This window comes from Perissodus microlepis, chromosome 17 (genome assembly GCF_051167445.1).
Source record: "Perissodus microlepis isolate ML-2025 ecotype Zambia chromosome 17, ASM5116744v1, whole genome shotgun sequence".
In the NCBI taxonomy this organism is placed as follows: domain Eukaryota; kingdom Metazoa; phylum Chordata; class Actinopteri; order Cichliformes; family Cichlidae; genus Perissodus; species Perissodus microlepis.
Window position 1 is genome coordinate 21782590 of NC_140477.1, and position 20194 is coordinate 21802783.

The 20194-nt window shown below is 40.4% G+C and overlaps 1 protein-coding gene and 1 pseudogene across 4 annotated transcripts in view; one reads left to right on the forward strand and one right to left on the reverse strand.

Moving 5' to 3' along the window:
- Positions 1 to 18315, reverse strand: part of lrp6 (low density lipoprotein receptor-related protein 6) — a 46368-nt gene extending 28053 nt beyond the window's left edge. For all 4 annotated transcript variants that reach the window (XM_084909163.1, XM_084909161.1, XM_084909162.1 and 1 more), the window contains exons 1-2: positions 18010 to 18315; positions 11668 to 12064 (exon numbers count right to left, since the gene is read on the reverse strand). In XM_084909163.1, the coding sequence (XP_084765289.1) occupies positions 11668 to 12064; positions 18010 to 18064 (452 nt within the window). In that variant the 5' untranslated portion in view covers positions 18065 to 18315. The remainder of the gene's footprint in view (positions 1 to 11667; positions 12065 to 18009) is intronic.
- Positions 1 to 20194, forward strand: part of LOC146369571 (NACHT, LRR and PYD domains-containing protein 12-like) — a 335320-nt pseudogene that overhangs the window by 292990 nt on the left and 22136 nt on the right.

Below are 20194 nucleotides of genomic sequence, written 5' to 3' on the forward strand. Positions count from 1 at the left end.
GAGCTGGCGTGTTGCTGCTGCAGTACCTTCGTCTGGCTTAGTAACCGCTGGAAAAACAAAACAGCTGCTGCGGCAACAATGGGCCTTTGTGAAACGCACGCAACCAAACAAAACAAGAGAAAACAGGGACGACTGCATTGGAGAAGGAGCCTCAGAGCGCGCTGCTGCCGAGCTAATGAGACGCACAGTGGGGACTGCGGCTGATTAAATCAGAAGCTGCTGTCGTTGTTTTACTGGAGCGTAATCACAGCTTTGTTCAACACTGCTCTTCATCCTGCCAAGTGTTCCTCACTCATGTTGGGAGCGTCATCAATCAGATCACATCCATGTTTAACATTTAAAACACGTTTCCTCCATGTTTCAGCCTCTGTCTGGACCAAATTCTGCCGCTTTCTCTCAAAACACAAGACAGTAAAGCTGAAAAAACGACCTTCAGTTGATCCTCACTTCCTCTGATTAAATGTTTGTTTGTCTGCACTTGGCCATTTACCCTGAGCCGATTGATTTAATATTAAGATATTTTTTATGTTCACAAGACGTGGACAAAAATAGAACATCTGCACACACTAGCTTGGCTCAAAGATTCAGTCGGTGTGTGCTGTCATTTACCTGTTTTTAACCCGGCTTTGGTTATCAAATCTTGACATGATCAGTTTTCTCAACATGTGGCTGTCTGTGTTCACAGCAGCAGAAAGAGGATGAAGGAAAATATTCAGTTTTAGTCACAAAACCAGCAGATTACCATCTGTAAACGAGGTGTACCGACTTTAAAATAATCACCTGTCCTGTTCACTGGATTCTGCAATAGTCTTTTATAAATTACTCTGGGTTTTAAACATGCTGGGTAACCTTTTCCCAGATTAAATGCTTTTTATATTCAATGTTTGAACAGACTGTAGCATAACTTAAAAACTGAGATGTTCCTTGACTCTCTGGAGGCCTCAAACAGCCTGCAGACTTTTATGTGAAAGACTCTGGATGAATTTAAAATCCAAAGGATGCCTCTCCTCTACTGCTAGCATCATCAGTGAGCAACACTAGCTAACCTTAGAAACGTAGGTCTCTAAACATCAGCGAGTGAAGAGCTCTGAGCACAACACAAACTTCACTCATGGTCAGAACTAACAGTCAGCACGTGGGTCGTTACAGTAACGGCCGGTTAGCTGTAACTGGGTGGCACAGCATGTTTCTGACACTGTTAGCTTCATCATATCCAGGTCATCTTCCCTAACATTACTCTGAAGTTCAGGTACACAGTGTAAACTCTGCTCTGGACAATCTTGAAATGCTCTGACACCGCTGAAAATAAACAGACGAACACTCGTAGTTTTCTGTTAATATCCAGGTGAGGCTTCGGAGCCAAAGGCAAAGTGAACAGTTGTTGGCAGAGTACTCCAATAACCCGGTTTCATCAGACAATCATCAGACAAACAACTCAAAAACAAACCAGACAAAAACAAGAGTGGAGCTCAGAGTGAAGTATCAGAGAGGGATCAGCCTCCTGCATGTGCCAGCGGCTCGGCGAGACTTTTATCTCCAACACAGCGGTGGATCAAACAGCGAGCGGGAAGAGTTTCCATGAATAGAAACCCAAGAGAGAAGAGAAGGGAAGACGGTGAGAGGCAGCGCGACGGGCCCGAATTTAAATAAAACTAATGAATACATTACAGGCCTCTTTTATCTGCACCCTAATGGATTTACATCGTAATCCAACCTCTCCCAAGAGGAAGACACTGGCAGCACTGGGAGAGGAAGAGAGCTGATGAAGGACCGGAAGAGGAGTGAGTGCTGGCCATGACAGTGTCGAGGCCGCGAGCTTTGGCGATGAATTAGGATCAGCAGGTGGAAGATGCTCAGGCAGAAACATCAAACTTCAGGAACACAGGAGAGTTTGAAAGAGCCGTAAAAACCATTTTAACAATTTAAATCAATAAAAAAAAAAAAATCACCTTTCAAGCAAGAAACTGCTAATTGTCGTCTGTTTTAGACCGTAAAGTGGGAATTATTTCCAAACAAGCTTTTGTTAAATTATTTTTATTATTTTCTATTTTTATTAAATTCTGCAGTAAACTCACAGGCACATCAGCCTGAAGACCACAGTCTGTGTCCCATTTGGACCTTTGTGTTTTACACTTCATCTTTTTGTACTTCCACTTTCAGTTGCTGGTTAGGTTTAGGAAAGGCTTGTGGTTTGGGTTTAGGCCACAGCCGTAATCTTGTACATTGCAAAATGAGACGGTCCAAGGGCAACAGCCCCGTCTCACCGACGCCAACGCAGGACACTTTGTGGGTAAATGAAACTTTCAGAAAACTGCATTATTTCACACCCTGGGAGTAGCAGAGTCCTTCCTGGCTCAAATGGGGCTCTGATGCTTAACATATTTAACAGAAATCTGCTTCTTCCTGCCACGACTGACTACCTGATAAACAAAATGTCGATTACATTTAAGCAAATAACTATACAATTAACAAACCAGCAGATTATTAGTATTTTTCATTTTCCTTTTGCTCTTTAGTGGGTGCCAAAAATAGAAATACACAGGAAAAAAACTCACATCCACCAGTTTTTAAGTGATTCTTAAAAAGAAAAAAAAAAAAAAAGTGTCCCGACAAAAGGTTTGCACACTACTAATCTTTTCCACCATTTACAACAGTGTCTAAAAGTGCAGTATGAAGAGTGTGTGAAACTGCGTGCTGTATACCAGAGCGCAAAGTCTTCCCAGCCTCTTGCCCGGAAACAAACCACCTTGCAAAACTCATATACTCGTGCTGTGCCATAGGAGAGAAAAAGTAAGAAGTAGGATGACTAAAGCAGGGGTCTATCATATCGCTAAAGACAAGGTCGCCATCCAATTTTTTGCACAAAGTACTAGATGATTGTACAGGAATAAACACAAAGTACTACTTCAGAAAACTTTACTTCAACGGAAACCTTTTTAAAGGTTTCCGTTGAAGTAAAGTCTTTTTAGTTTACATTTTAACTGCAAAATTGTGAGCTTTTTGGTTATGTACGAAAACATTTTTTAATTTCATTCATTCGTGCATTATTATTTAATAAATCTACAGCTGTATGTAAAGTCCCTTTGTGATATCTGGGACATGTAGCTTTCAGGGCTCTAGAGTGCAACCAATTTGATTTGATCACACATGGGACCTAATTTCTCAATGGTGCGACTAAAAAAAAAAAAAAAAAAAAATCCTAGTTGTGACCAGCCATTAGAGTAAAAAATAAATAAATAAATAAATTCAGTCTCCGTGTGTGTTCAACAACAGCCATAGATTATGCACATATTGTGGTCTAAACCAATCAGATAGTCAGGGGAGACCTCTCTGATTGGCCGTGGTCCAGATATCCTGTCAGCCGGTGCAGGGGGATAGACAGAGGTGACTAGGTGCTGCAGGTTTTGTCACTCTCCAGCAAAAATTCACTGAACCAGCAACAAAAGATCAAAACTACACTTCACATTTGATAAACATCGTCATCAATTCCCTCTTACTTTTGCTGTTTTGCTTCCACCACGATAAAGCTCACACTTCCTGCACAGCTCTCTCTCTCTCTCTCTCAGTGTACTTCAAGAACAGTTTCCCTTCTCAAATCTGTTTTCTGCATTATTTGTTCGCTTATTACCCACCAGTCTAACGTTTACAGCAATGTTTGCTGCTGGTTTTTTCCTTCCCAAAAATGACCTCTGACAAGAAAGCCTCAATTCTGCTGTTCAATGCGGAAGAAATGTAAACTTTTTTAAAATTAAGCTAAATTGCAAAACGCTCAGCTGTGTCTCTAATAAAGCCTATGTAACTTTGCTTTGGTTTACTTCAGCAAAATCAGGTAATGTTCAAAGTTCATGGTTTTCTTCCGTTTTTGTTCTACTGCACTTTCAAGGCAGTTATCTGCTATAAAAGCCATGCTAGGAAAATCTCCTTCATGTTTATCTGTGTTTTATCCTCAGTTACTTTGACAAAAAGGCATCTGCTGTGATGCTTACACTTCTGATGAAGTCTCACAAGTGTCAGTACTGATCAGTGATCAGAATTATAATATTTGTGACTCAAAACTGAATCGAATTGAACAGGGAATCGAATCGGGGACCGAATCGAATTGGGATCTTGTGAATCAGAATCGAATGGATTATAGAAATCAGTGACGATACCCAGCCCTAGTGAGTAGCCTAGGCCCGAGAGAAGTGGATGTAGCTGTGGGTAATAAGAAAAGATGAAAAGAAAGATTGATAACTTTTTTGTGAAGTAAAGCCTGATCCATCTGAAATTCATAGCCAGTCCTCTGACATGGAGCCATAAACCTCTCAGGTTATGTCTAACACTGGTCCGGAGACGGCATCGGATAATGAGCCACAAACGATCGACTCCGAGCCAGAGCGCACTGAAAGTAAAAGGGGGAAAGTGTATACATTTCAAAGACAGTGGCTTGACCAGTTTCCCTGGCTAAGATAGAGTAAAGCTGAGAATATGATGCACTGCATTTACTATCGTGAGTGTGGAAAGACCATGGCCAGCAATACTGCATTTGTGACTTTGAATTGAAATACTTAAAAAAAAACACAGTGTATCCAGAAAACACATTATATGCCACGATAAATGCACTGCCCAACTGTCCCCTCTCTCCACTGCCTTTCAGGGACAGGCAGCAGCAAGCAGGTCATTAAGTTTAACATTGCCTACAATATTGCCATAAGCACAAGCACTTTTTCAGTACCTTATCTTTCTTGTAGAACCGTGCTCCAAATAAAGAAATTTGTTTTGACAAGATTCTTAGTTAATCATTTACAAATCAATATTGTGTGTATGGACAGCAATTTAAAAAAAAAAAAAAAAAAAGTGAACATGTGAAAGTGCAATGTTAAGCGATGCAGCTGAAAAATTTGGGTGCGCCTAACTCTTGTGCTGGTGCACATAAGAAAAAAAAAGTTAGGCGCACCAGTGCAACCATGGCAATAGTTAGTCTAGAGCCCTGGGTTTGACTAAGAACTGTCTTTTTTACCCCTTACTTATGGGGTAAAAAAAAAAAAAAAAAAAAAAATCGAGATACATAATAAGGTTGGGCGACTATTGACGATAGGCTGAGGCTATCGTCAGCCTATGGTTGATCACGGTTTTGACTACGTTAAAATGGTGAGGAGGGAAACAAAGAGCAACTGGCATCTTTTTTCCACTATACAGTGGTCCCTCGTTTATAGCAGGAGTTACATTCTAAAAATAACCCGCGATAGGTGAAATCTGTGAAGTAGCCAACTTTATTTTTTACAATTATTATACATGTTTTAAGGCTGTAAAACCCCTCACTACACACTTTATACACTTTTCTCAGACAGGCATGAACAATTTCACACTTTTCTCTCTTTTTGAAACACTCTCAAAGTTCAAACCTTCATAGAAAAATAAGTCCAGTATTATAGGATGAAACCAAAGTCATCCGCAGGTGCCTTTGACGGTGCAAAACGTTTCGTCGACATTGTTTTCTTTGTTGGGAAGAAAAAATTACAAACATACAGTACAGCACTTCAGAGTCACACTGCTAGCGATCAAAGATTTATGTAAATTTGACAAGCTGGATGCATTCTGTGCTGTACAACAGACATGGCACAAGATTGACTGACAATGGTCTACAGCCAATCAGGACGCAGAACACAATGTGTTGTAAGAAAAAAAAAAAAAGCATGCAAAAGCACAAAAAAAAAAAATCTGCGAAACAGCGAGGCCGCAAAAGGTGAACCGCATTATAGCATTGGACAACTGTAGCCGTGTTAACAGGCCGGTCCAGTGTTTTTCTGTCGACCTCGACCAAACAACACATAAGTCAAAAATCAAAATGTCTCTTCCAGGGAACATGAAAAAAAAAAAATCTCTGGTGTAAAGTGAAGCCTTTTCTGCTATTTGGTGCATCTCAAATAAATACACCAAAACGTATTTGACAGGGACAAGCACGTTTACTTTATCAGGTTTTAGCAATTTGTTTAACAATATTACCAGCGGTCCTGAAAACGCGTTCTGAAGTGTGCTTGTGGCTGGTATACACAGCTATATGTGTGACATCAATGGGAAACGTTTTTCATGCATTTTCCACCAAGCCAGTGGATTATCTTCTCCGTTTACGGCCTCCTCACTGAGGTAATAGTCCATTTCTATCTGTGCCTTCTCCTCCAGTGTGCAATTTGGCAATTAGTTCATCCATGTTTGGACTTCTTCTGTGCTCTAAATGCACAAATCAGTCCGTGCATTATTACATTGCTCTGCCCATCAAAAAGCTTGCGCATAGAGATTGACAGACCACGTGACTTTCGCGCATTGCATGCCGGGAACTCGTGGCAAAACAATCCAAGTACCGCATCAAATGCAAGCATTTGCAGCACCGCTTTGTCCCCCAAAAAAGTAATGTACAAAACGAAGGAGAACAATGCCAGTCCGTACAAAGACAGACTTGATGAAAAGTCAAAGAAAAGATACGAGGTAAAAATCAAACGAGTGAAAGGGTTAGACCCTTACGAGCACACAGAGGGACAAAATACGTTAGCGTGCTGCCCAACTTTCACCACGCTCATATTTATAATTATACGGTTCTTGGAGTGAGTGCATACACTCATGGAGTTTAGTAACTTCAGGTCACTGGAACAAGCCCAGGTACAGTTTACCGACGGATGGGTACAGGACCTTGAAATGCACCGTGTAGAACGAAAGACCATCGTACGAACAAAGGTAAGTTTACCAGTCTCACAAATCGTCTTCATAAATACACATTCGTTAACCGTTTATTAATAGGACCTTTGAGCTCAACGGTAATTAATTAGTAGTGGAAATAATTTCTGGTACGTGTTACAGAAATGTAGCAGTGACAATAATATTGTATGCTGTAATCGTACTGGGCAATTAGTGATACAAAACAACTGTTTTATCCTGTGAATAAAAGTATGTTTTTGTCAATGTACCATGGTAATAACAGAAGCGAAACACAATATTGTGTCAGGACAATTCACTATTTATGCACAATAAACAAAGGAGCATAGCGCGACAATTTCTGTTCAGTGCCAGACTTGCTTGTAACCTATATCACCAATTATGTTATGAAAAATGACGTATTAACTACTACAAAACACTGACCTTTGTGGGAATGCTTGGAGCAGACTAACATGTGAGCTGGAGTGTTCTGGGATGTTATATTTGGTCTTTGAATGGCTGCAATCCAGGCCATCCGTCGGCTCTTTGTTACTTCAGAAACATGGCTTGAACAATTTCTCTTCAACGACGTAATCCGATAACAACCGATCTTTTTACCCGTCAGCTTCCCGTGGCTGTCATGCGACCGGCTATTGCAGTTAATAATACAACAGCTTCTTGCCATTTTTTGTGTTTCTTTTTAATCGCTGTGTAATGTAATTTCAATTGAAAGCCTGCGTGCGCTAGTACCTCTTGCCACGAGTTCCCATAATCCTTTGCGGTTTTACCCCTGAATGACGTCACATTTTCAATCTCTATTCGCGATTATATCACATATCGTTAGTTACTGGACTGACGATTGTTGGTTGTAAAAATTTTACATACCGCCCAACCTTAATACATATTACATATAGGGCTGCCACGATTAGTCGACTAGTCACGATTACATCGACTATCAAAATCGTTAACGACAAATTTAATAGTTGACGTGCCGTTTAAAGCCTTGTAAGATCCTGAAAGATGGAGGAATAAGTAGTAGGATTTAAGAGTGTAATAACGGACTGAAACAGAAGATGGCAGCACTGCATGTACAAGGATGCCAGCGGAGGACGCATTTGAAGGTCGATTACATTACAGCGACGCAACGAAGGCTTTCCAAATTCGAAGACTTCTGCAAATGCAGCCGACAAATGCGTCCTACTTTCCCCCAGATTTGAAGGATGGGTCGGGTGAATCCTTTGTGGCCCAACTTATCCCAGAATTCATAGCACGGCTCAGCCAATTTCAGTTTCCAACAATAGCGGCAGCTACTTAGTTTTAATATTACTCTTTCTGGGTCACAAAATAAACTTTTACCATATTTTCAGGCAAGGATGTAGCTGTGTAAACTTCAAATATCTGCTCAGTTTATCAAGATATCACATATTTGTAAAAGTGCTCCGATGTTTTCGGAGACATCTGTTACCCACCAGCCCGATAGCTAGCCGGGGTTCAAGGCTCACTAGAGCCGGCGAGAACAGCGGACTCCCGGCAAATCGTTTTCAAACCCCCCACGGTCTTTTGCTACTCAGGTTAAATATGATATATAAGGCACTTAGATAACTTAAAACTGTTATTGTTTGGCTTTTTTCAGTGTTTTATTTGTTCCTGAGTAAATCCGTTCGGCTGAGATTAAAGTTACAGTTTTCACACAGCTGAATAAACGTCAAACAGAAAACTGATTAAACCGAAGTGTGAGATGGTCGACAATTTACTCCAGTGTCCCTTTATATTTTAGATAGCAAGGAGCAGACGGCTGAGTTCATTAAACTCCACTGAGACAATCTGCAAATTTCATTAAAAGTTTAATAAACTATCATCTGATCTTTATTTTTAGTTAGCACATACCTTAAACACTTCAAGCTGTAAGCTAATGATAGTTAGATAAGCGTAGATGCATGCTGATGCAATAATCTGTACGTTTTACATCCAATAGATGCATGATCTGATTAGTCGACTAATCGCAAAAATAACCGGTGACTAGTCGCCCAGCCCTAGATCAGCATGTCCCACCAGATATCCTGCATTTTATTTGTATTTTTTAATCCATCTGAGACAAAGCAATGCAAATATTACTGTTCTTATTTTCTCCTTGTTCTTATTTTCAAAGCTCAGCTACCAACCAGCTAGCACTGCCACTCCCTGCATGTTGTTCCCTTACCTTTAGACTGTAGTGGGGACGCCTCTTAATTTATTGTCTTAGTCACATTGTCTTAAATACAATAAGAAAAGAACAATAAGTAATTAGTAACACACTAACAACTAAGAGCATCACTACGATGCATCATTCTGTTAGGATGTATGTAACTTACTGCGCAAGTGTCCTGGGGGAGGCATGGCTACGCACATTTGGGAAAAGGGGGCAGAAGTTTTGTGTGTGGGCTTTTCGGTTGTTGTAAAAGGAAGCTGTCCATTAAAGGTGGAATTCTAATGTCAATTGTGAGATTATTGGACTATCAACTAGGGATGGAACGATCCGATATTACATATCGGTATCGGTCCGATACTGACCTAAATTACTGGATCGGATATCGGAGAGAAATAAAAAATGTAATCCAATCCATTAAATATCACGAAAGCACCTCACAAAACTTGCGACATGGCATAACTCAGCTCATAACCTTAGCAAGTCCGAGCAGTATGCGTTAAGTGATAGAGTGGCTGTGGCGTGCGAGACCTGTCGCCGGTCTGGTTGAGCATTTGGAGCCTCGCTTCCAAACCAGCATTTCATCTCCGAAAAAGCTATCCCAGAGAGAAGTAAAGCAAGTGTGCTTTACAAACATCTCAGAATGTTTGTAAAGCATTCCCACGTTAAGCTTAACAACCAATATATGGAGCGACTGCCTCTTCTCTCCCACTCTCCTGTTGCTACTTCAATCATGAAACTGATCAATGATTGGCTGATCGGCTTTTCTGTCGCGACTCCCGTCTCTCTTGTTAGTTTTTGGCCCATTTTGCACCAGAAAGAGGAAACCAGCGGCTAAACAACAGAAACAAAAATTAGAATTTATTTAATATTACTTTCTACTAGGGCTGTGCGATATAACCAAAATCTCATATCCCGATATTAAGACATCTATCGTCCGATAACGATATAAATCACAAAAATGTAACATTTTCTGTAAATTCTGTGAATCTCGGGCAGCTCGACTTGCGTGAAGTGTTTCCAGCTGGGCGTCGCGTACCTGGAGTCGAGTGTTTTAACTGATGCATGAAACTATACATTTTTAGACTTAAGTTGTAACGGCCACCATTTTCTTTGTGAGTATTTATTACACAGCGTGCTGTGAGGAAAAGCCTGTTTTAACGTTTGAGTCTAAGGTTTATTTTTTAAGCACCTGACGGCTCTTTTTTGCTTCTCATCTGTAAACACTCTGCATCTTTCACGTGATTCAGTTTATTTTGAAAAGTCTCAACAGGATCTTGAGCTTTATTGTGAAAGGTTTATGTGGAACAAGCGGACACGCAGTGGTTTTACCGTCGTTGTTGCTAACGACAACGCATAAAAACAAACGCTTGTCTGTCCGTAGTGTGGTTATATTAAATGTAAGAGAAAGAGAGAACTTTAAGAAATTAACTACAGTGACCATCAAAATAATGAAAAAAATATTGCCGTAAACAGTTTATTTTGCGACACCACAAAACAAACGATAGCGTAAAATGAAACGATAGACGTTTTTATATCGTCGTCCGATATATATTGTTATATCGAACAGCCCTACTTTCTACACCAGGATCCTTTTTTACGTAGCTGATGGCTGGTAACTGTGCAGGGGCGGGTCTAGCAAAGTTTTGCCAGGGGGGCAGGTAGGGCATTAACAGGGAAAAGGGGGGTACAAAGAAATACTTTTCTTTCTTATTCTCATTTAAATTGTCTAGCTTTTAATAAATAATTATCTGAATCTTACACCCAAAGTTTTAATCCGATGTAAAATGTATAGAAGTCCATTACTGTATATAGTAACTATTAAGTCTAATATGCCCTAGTAAACTATAGTATTTTTTCCTTTGGGAAGGTACCATCTGTGTAGTTTGCAATTCTGTTGAAGAAAGATGTTGAATCTATTTAATTATTGTAAAAAAATAATTGATTTCTGTGCATTTTTTTTTTTTTTTTTTTTACACATGCATTGAATTTAAGTTGATTGTGTCGATTAAGCATCACAAGGCGGAGGGTGTGGGGGTGGTTGCCTATTTTTTTTGGTGGCAGTTTACAACCCTATTAGTTAGGTTGTTTAATATTTCTGCTAAGTACTCTTTAAAATACCAGAATAGGGATGATGGTGTAGGTTTAAGTAAATTAGATAGATCAGTATTGCTGAACTATGAAATATTTTGGGTGCAGTGTATTTTTTGCATACAGGTATAACACAATACCTTTAGTGTTTTGTTTTTTAAAACTTGAGTGTGAACTTAAACAAAATGCAGCACGATATAAAAAAAACAAACAGTTTTATTCATTAAAAAATACACTATATCAGATTCATATCGGTATCAGCAGATATCCAAATTTATGATATCGGTATCGGTTATAAAAAAGTGGTATCATGCCATCTCTACTATCAACATGTCCTCCCCAAGAGGACAATTGAACCCCCCCCACACACACACACACACACACAAAAAACTGTTGAGAGATAACAACAAAATCCTCAAGTGTTGACTCAACCCCCCCCCCAGACCAGCTGCTAACATTTTGGCCTAAAGGGGAAGAACCAAAAATGCCTTTTTCAGACAGAAGAAATTATTATTAGTTTGAACTAGGAATCATACAAAGCTCCAAGAACAAAAACAGAGCTGGAAAGAAGCAGATCAGAGTAATCAGAGTAGTGTAACATCATCTGCCAAACCTCTCAGTAACCTTCAAATGGATCAGGGATCAACTCGGAACCAAACCACCAGCTACATCCTGACATTCTTCTCCTGCAGGCCGGAAACCAGCCAGATGATCAGACTCACCCTCGTTCTGGATCCAGGGCGATGGCTCTCGGCTGGTCCAGCTCCTGCCAGAACAGAACCTTCCTCAACGATCCGTCCAGCTCAGCCACTTCAATCCGATTGGTTTCTGAGTCTGTCCAGTAAAGTTTACTCCCTAACCAATCACACGCCAGTCCATCTGGGGAGGCCAGACCTGATACCACCGTCTCCACTGCGCTAGCCCCCGACTGGTTGAAGAAGGTGCGTTTGATGGCCTCCTCGCTCACATCACTCCAGTAGATGAGGCCCTTGGAGAAGACATAGTCCACAGCTGCAGCGTCCTCCAACCCTCCAACCACCACCGTGGCGTTAGCCTTCTCATGTGCCGCATCCACGAGCCGAAGATCTCGCCTATTCGCATATAGTAATAGAGGCTCACCTGGAAGACACGGAAATATCATTAGGATTGCAAAAATCAAAAAAAACAAAGATATAAACATAGTTTTACAACATAATGCTTCATGAAACTGCCCTGAACCCCCACCGTTTGGATGTAAACAACAGATGTTTCAGAAAGCAGCAGCCATGCTGTATTCCTAGAATATTTAAAGGTAGAATGGGAGAGAAAGCCTTCAGTTTTCAGGCACCTCTTCTGTGAAACCAGCTTCTAGTTTGAATTTGGGAGACAGACACTATCTCTGCTCTTAAGATTAGGCTTAAAACTTTCCTTTTTGCTAAAGCATATAGTTAGGGCTGGATCAGGTGACCCTGAATCCTCCCTTAGTTATGCTGCAATAGGTGTAAGGCTGCTGGGGGATTCCCATGACGCATTGAGTATTTCCTTTTCAGTCACCTTTCTCACTCAACATGTGTTAATAGACCTCTCTGCTGAATCACACTTGTTATTAATCTCTGGCTCTCTTCCACAGCATGTCCTTCATCCTGTCTTCTTTCTCTCACTACAACCGGTCGCAGCAGATGAGCCTGGTTCTGCCGGAGGTTTCATCCGGTTAAATGGGAGTTTTTCCTTCCCACTGCGCCAAAGTGCTTGCTCATAGGGGGTCATAATTGTTGGGGTTTTTTTCTCTGAATGTATTATTTTAGGGTCTACTTTACAATATAACGTGCATTGAGGAGACTGTTGTTGTGATTTGGCACTATATAAATAAATAAAATAAATCGAATTGAAAATTGAATTGAATCATGCTTCTTTTCCTTTAACACAATGCTGGTGCTTAATCTAGAACTGGTTCTGATTGATCCCAGTGCCAACAGTCAGGTGCTACCTGAGCATGAGGTTAGAGCAACTAAAATCAGTGATTTCAGGAAAAATACATCAGTTATCTCCACTATGATTTGCTTTCCATGGAAAGCAAACTTCATCTAGAATTGTTATATAATCCTTTTTAAACTGTCAAAATGTAGACTGGACTCTGGACTCTTAAGCAGCTCCAGCAGCACTACAGATCTGCATCTGGGAAAAGATGCGGATCCAGTGCCAAACGTGGGACTGTCTCTGCATGTCTCCACCAAAAACGGTTGGTGTTTGTGCAAAAAAAATGCAACACCAGCAGAACACGGCTATGGAGGATCTCCTTTAAGAACGTCACCAGTGACTGCAGACCCAGCCCACACATTGTGTCCACCATGACATCTGAGACAGCACTGCTCTGTAGGGCTGCCACAAACGATTATTTTGATAGTCGACTAGTCACCGATTATTTTTGCGATTAGTCGACTAATCAGATCATCATCCATTGGACGTAAAACGTACAGCTTATATAAGAGCAGATGCTGCTGGTGCAATAATTATCATTAGCTTACAGCTTTAAGTTTTTAAGGTATGTGCTAACTAAAAATAAAGACAAGATGATAGTTTATTAAATTTTAATGACATTTGAAGATTGTTTCGGTGAAGTTTAATAAACTCCTTGCTATCTAAAATATAACAGGACACCAGAGTATATTCTTCTGATAATCAGCTATCTGCTTGATGTTTATTCAGCTGTGTAAAAACTATAACTTTAATCTCAGCCAAACCGATTTACTCAGGAACAAATAAAATACTACAAAAAGCCAAACAATAACATTTTTAAGTTATCTAAGTGACTTATATATGTTTAACCTGAGTAGCGAAAGACGGCGGTGGGTTTGAAAACGATTTGCCGGGAGTCCGGTGTTCTCACGGGCTCTAGTGAGCCTTGCCCCCGGCTAGCTATCGAGCTAGTGGGTAACAGACGTCTCTGAAAACGTCGGAGCGCTTTTGAAAATATGTGGTGTCTTGATAAACTGAGCAGATATTTGAGGTTTACACAGCTACATTCTCGCCTGAAAATATGTTAAACGTTTATTTTGTGACCCAGAAAGAATAATAAGAGTAATATTAAAACTAACTAGCTGCCGCCATTGTTGGAAACTGAGCTGGGCCGCGCTATGAATTCTGGGACACAGTTTCTTCTTCTTCGGGGTTTAACGGCAGCTGGCATCCTTGTACATGCAGTGCTGCCATCTTCTGTTTCAGTCCGTTATTACACTCTTAAATCCTACTACTTATTCCTGCGTCTTTTGGGATCTTACAAAGCTTCAAACGACGCATCGACTATTAAATCAGTCGTCGACGATTTTGATAGTCGACGTAATCGTGACTAGTCGACTAATCGTGGCAGCCCTACTGCTCTGTGATAGTCATCTCTTACACCTCTTGAAATGCGGACTGGTTCCCAACAAACACTAATGCAGAACCAGCTCTGTCCCAGCAGCAGAAAAAGTGTTACCCACGCTGTGGAAATATGGTCCAGTAAGAGGCCCGCCATCTTCTCAGCAGCCATGCCTCCCCCTTTAGCCTTGATGTTTTCTGTTCAACAACCTGACTGAAGCAGAACGAGCTCTGAAAGCAAGCAGCGCAGTCCAAGCACGACACGGCGTGCTGACGAGCACTCTCAGCGGCATCCTGGCTCTGAGCCCAACCCACAATCTGACACATCGAGGCGACCATGAGCCCCACGGCACCCGCTGCCTGCTGGCCTGTTTTCACTCCACTCGAAGGGGTTGGGGGTGGAGGGGGGTTTCCTTCTCCAAATATTTACTGAACCAAGACATCAAAACTTCAATTTCAGGTCCCTCCAGGCTGCTTACAAGCCGAACCGTGCCAGGAGGAAACATGAGGAAATCCGACTCTTGGGACTCGCTGACTGCACACAGAGCTGATGTTTACCTCCATTAATCTGCTGAGCGCGTCTTCACTGACTGTTCTACAAATAGAGACAAATGTCCAACATCGGAGCCCAAAATAATCAAGACACTGCAGACACAGCTGAAAGCTGCAGGTAGTACACAGACTGTGAGCAACCACGCGTGAGGTAAAGACAAAACTGTCAGCCTCAAATTTCAATCTGATAAGTTTACTTCTAAAAAGGAAACTGAGCGAATGGGGTTTAATACTATTACTTACTATTAGACTTACTTTTCTGAGTTGCTTTTGAGCCTGAACCCATCTTATATCGCAACATCAGTTGGAAAGAACTTAATTTGTTAAGTAAAGTGACTTTCTGCCGTCTCTTATTCATAAGAGGTTAAGAGCGTGTAGCTCAACATGTTTGATCTGGCAGACTTTTTGAAAAATAATCAGAAGATCAAAATGAATCAATGAAAGAACAAACAAAATCCTTCATTTTCAGTGCATGTGATGATCTGAGCTGCGATTGAAGGTTTGGGAGAACCACAAAGATTTTTAAACTCAAACTGGGCGGTCTGAAGTTTGGGAATGTCTGGTTTACAGTGAGGTGGCAAAAAACTGCACATAAATTATCCTTGGCAGAAAAAGTTAAACAGACAACCTGAACTACGACATCTCCACACAGTGAACAGACACTCGTCTGATCAGTTCATGGGTTTGACCGTGAAAAGTTACTGTATGATCATTTTAACTCTTCTAACTCAGCAAAGAGCTGGACTTATTTACAGGATCTGTACCCATATGTGTTGCCATATTTTCACAATAGTGGAGATTTGCACACGAGTCACCTGCAAGAATTTTACTTACCCTGTTTTTCTTTCATTCATACTCACATTTAAACATAAAGTTATAAAGTTGAAGCTGAAACCTAAACAAAACTCATGAATAATCAAAAAGGGGATTGATGGAGAAACTGTGCTTCAGGCAGAATATATAATGACTCCGGTATGTGTATGATCTGATCAATAACCACCCAATCATCAGGCTGCCTTACCACCGCGTCCCATTTAAGTCGTGAGTCAGAAAAAGAAACTCGAGCATGCAGGTGCAGTTGGTGGGATTAGTTAAACCCAGCTTTTTTAAACTTAGCTCTAGTGCTGAACCGCAGCACAGCAGAGAGCAACGTGAACATTCTGAAGCCTCTGTGATCTACATACGTCATTGCTTTATTAATATTTTTAATCTTCGACTTAAACTCATTATAAAATGAGTTTAGGTTCTTTTTAAAGTTTTATTCTGTTCATAATGTTTTAATGATGTTATTAAAAAAAAAAAAAACATTAATATTAGATTCATGTCCTTTATAGTGAGTGCTGGCCTAGAACTTGCGCAGAAAATTGTCTTTCTAGCAATTTTTTCTATAATTCCTCGCTCATTATCAATTGCTTTTAATCACATTTTTATATATAGCCTTTATTAATAATCTGAGTTTAAATTGGTGTTTTCCATTGCGTTGGTACAACTTGCTTATTTCAAATAAATATATTTGAATTCCCACTTTTTCTGTCTTTTATATTCCTGATGTACAGTGAATCAATGTTCATTCATCCCAGATGCAGAGTCTATAGAAACAAGTCATAGAAGACAAGAAACAAGATAAAAACTAATCAAATACGCCCCAATCACCATCCCACAAAGTGATAACAACACCAGTGTCTCCACAACAAAGACTGACAACATGCAGCTCCAAATCTTATATCTGTTAATCCCACTCAGTGTTGGACTTTGAATTCTTGCTGCAATCTGAATTTAACAAACTGTTAAGCATTTGTTCTGGTACTGAAGATCCAGAAATGTTCGTTTAAAAGACACTTACACCTTACATTTGTGCTTTGGTCTCATTTTATCCTTAATGTATAATTTATTATATATTAAGGACATTATTATCATCACCGTTTTTTAAACTGTTGCAACAAAATAAATTACCAAATATAGGATAAAAAAAGCATTTTGTATATTTATCTGATTGTCCATAGTTACGCCCATATTTCTGGTGTAATTTGATCACAAAAATATGGGAAAAATAACTAAATACATAGCAGATAAACCTGATATTTAAAAATATTTGTTTCCCAAATGTTTAACACACCTAATTATTGGGTAACAGTTTGACACTGAAACCTGTGTAATGAATATGTGATATGATAAATGAAAATATCATCTCTCACTGACCTATAAACTTTCTTTACACAAGATGGCTTTATGTGTTTTATTTTTCATCCTCTAGTGTTTACTGGATATTATCAGGAGCTCCTCAGACCAAGATGATGATCTGTATGATATCGTAAGTGTGAGATGTGCTACACAAATAAAGTTAGCCCTGCTCAGTTGCTGTGATATAGTATTTCTGCTCTAGTGCACAGCCGTGCTGTGTAGCAAACACTAAACTAAATTTAACGGAGCATTTTTAATGGCGATGACACCTTCATGAATTTACTTTATTCGGTTTACTTTTCTAAAGAGATCCGCCTCGGACTCATGTCCTGGTCTCATTCTTTACATCCTTTAGATCCAGCTGGCAGTTCGCTTTCATTGTAATCCGAGTTTAGAGGGTTTTTTTTCTTTTTTTTGCAGTTTTATTGTTTCTTTACTGTCAGATTTATACAAATACATTCATTTCTCACACGTGTCCAGCCGTGTAGCTGCTGTTTTGTGTGTAATACTGTACATTTATTGGCCTTGCTTTTCTTTATTCTGTTCATTGTTATCAATAAAGTTATTTTTCCATGTAGATGGTTTATTAGCTATTAGCTCCCTGATGCTAACCAGCTCGCTCCCTAGCATTTGTTATGCTAACTGCTGTTGAGCCCGATCCAGCCCGTTTTTAAGTTACAAAACACAACCAGGAGCGACCAACTGCGCCAAATACATACTCCCGGGACAAAGGGGTGCGCTGGAAGGGAAGCTGGCGGTGCTGTGAGTAGTCTCTGGTGGGGTATTTTCCAGCTAACAGGGCTGTTTGTGGTTTCTCCTCCAGCAGCAGCAGGCTAAGCTAGCTCGCTCCAGTCGGGAGAAATCCGACCCGGAGGCCGAGCTCCAAACATCCACAGAGAAGGGAAAAAGCTCCCCTGGGCTGCTAACAGCACTTTTTCGCGTCTTTTACGCGAGGGGACGTGTGGGTAAAAGTCACAGTGTGGACACAAACTCACCTCGTATGAGAAAACAAAAACTACACAACAACAGACTCCGCAGCGCGACACCCATCTTTCTCCCGATTCTCGGCCCAGCCGCGGCGGCTCCTCAGCGGAGTATTCCCATTGCTGCGGCCGCTTCCTTGGCTAAAAAAAAAGCGGATTTCCCAGAATATTCAGGTCGATGTTCGGCTCCGGTTCGCATTACACCGTGCCCGCTTCCATCCCGGCTGGCTGCTCGCTAACTGCGTCGGATAAACTCTCGGTGTCTCACATTGTCCTGCAGGAGCTCCGTCGTCTCCTTCCGCTGTGAGGAAGCTGCCCCCCCTCTCCAGCCTCCGCCTCCACCTCCACCGCCACCTCGCTGCCCGGCTCTCTATTGTTGTTCCGCCTCACAGCCGCAGGTACGCTCACAACACGGAAACGTCCCGCAGAACCGACTTCGAACCCCCACAGAACCCCACCCCCCAACACAGACGTTAACCCCACATTCCCGCGGGACTACTTTATCACACGGACAGGGGCCCCACAAAACAGGGCCCCAATATCATCCAACGGCAGGGGCGTTTCCAGGGGTTTTACATCAGGTGGCACAAGGCAAGGGGGGCTCAGGAAATCATTATATACTATATCTGCTTTTTAAAACCAAATTCAGTCATTTGGTAAAAAGCTTTTAATCACCTTTGTTTGTTAAATCGCTGCATCACAACATATCTTAAAAATCTAAGTCTATGTAATGCCATAAAACATCAGAAGAAACACATTTTCACCAGAAACCCACCATAATCACAGATATAGATGAATCTGACACTTTTATTTGATTTTCACACAAAAAACCCATTATGTGGATTATTAAAAAGTGTGAAATCTGATATTGTAAACAAACCTACATAATGTGATAGATTTTACAACACTTTTGATTCTAAATTTTCTTTCTAAATTTTGGATTTTTACACTTTTTACCTATAGCATCTGATTTCAGGTTTTATCAGTTTCTTCACACCCTATAAAGTTTACATGTTGCATTTTTCTATTTTTGATTAGCATTTTAATGTTTTATGCCTTAGAGCAGCGGTCCCCAACCCCTGGGCCTCGGACCGGTACCGGTCCGTGAGTCGTTTGGTACCGGGCCGCGAGAGTTGAGGCTCAGGTGTGAAATGTATGGTTTTCAGGGTTTTTATCGGTTTTCAGCGTTATTTTGTTATCGTTTTTATCGTTAACTCGGTTTTCCTGGGTCTTTTCACGTGTGTTATGAATAAATCTTCTTTTTTTTCGGTACCGGTACTAGTTTTATTTTGTTGTATTTAATTTTTACATCTCAGTGTTCTGTTGATAATAACTTTTTACAATATTATTATTGCTTTATCATTATTATCATTATTATTATTATTAAGATTTTTTTCATGAAACATCAGCCCCAGTTTCAGGTTTCAAACATCAGAAAATGCAAGATTTCTCAAAAGCTTTCAGAAGGAGAAAGTTCACTGAGGATGTGAGGCCTCGGATTACAGAGTACACTTCCTATTTCAGAGTAACAGCTTTTCTAAAACCTCTTGCTGATTTAATAAAGTGTGGATCACTCTCATCTTATCTAATGAATGTATCTGTGGGAGATGTGGAAGTGAAAGCAGGACTGTAAAATTACAAGCAAGGTGGACGGGACGCAAATGTCCAGCTAAGAGGAAAGGAAAGCATCTCATTTAAAAAATTTCAGAGTTTAATCACCAGGTCAGCAAAACTGCCTCACAGTCTCAGGAATATGAGGTAACTTGTTAACACATTAACTACCACATACCTGATCACGTGCCTGTCATGAGTTCAACCACAATATACATCACACTATTTGATCAGTGACTGAGTTCATAGGATTGGGTTTAGACTTGATGATACTTTTGTAAGTATGGTGAATATCCACATGAAATTTCAAGTGCTGAAAAACCCATTTAAGCTCTGTTAAAAACTTGAATCATTTGAGCTTCAGTATCATGAGATAAATCATTACTTGAATAAACTGCACCAATTTATTGTTATTATCTAGATTTAGAGCAACAGGAACAAGGTTTGAAGCCATGGATGTTTGATCTGTTTAATGATAATTCACTGAATAAAACTTTAAAAAGTGCATTCTGGGTAAACTTTCAAGACTCACGTCAGCATGTGTGATCAGTGGCTGCTCCCTGAAGTCAGAGCAAAGGTCTCTTTT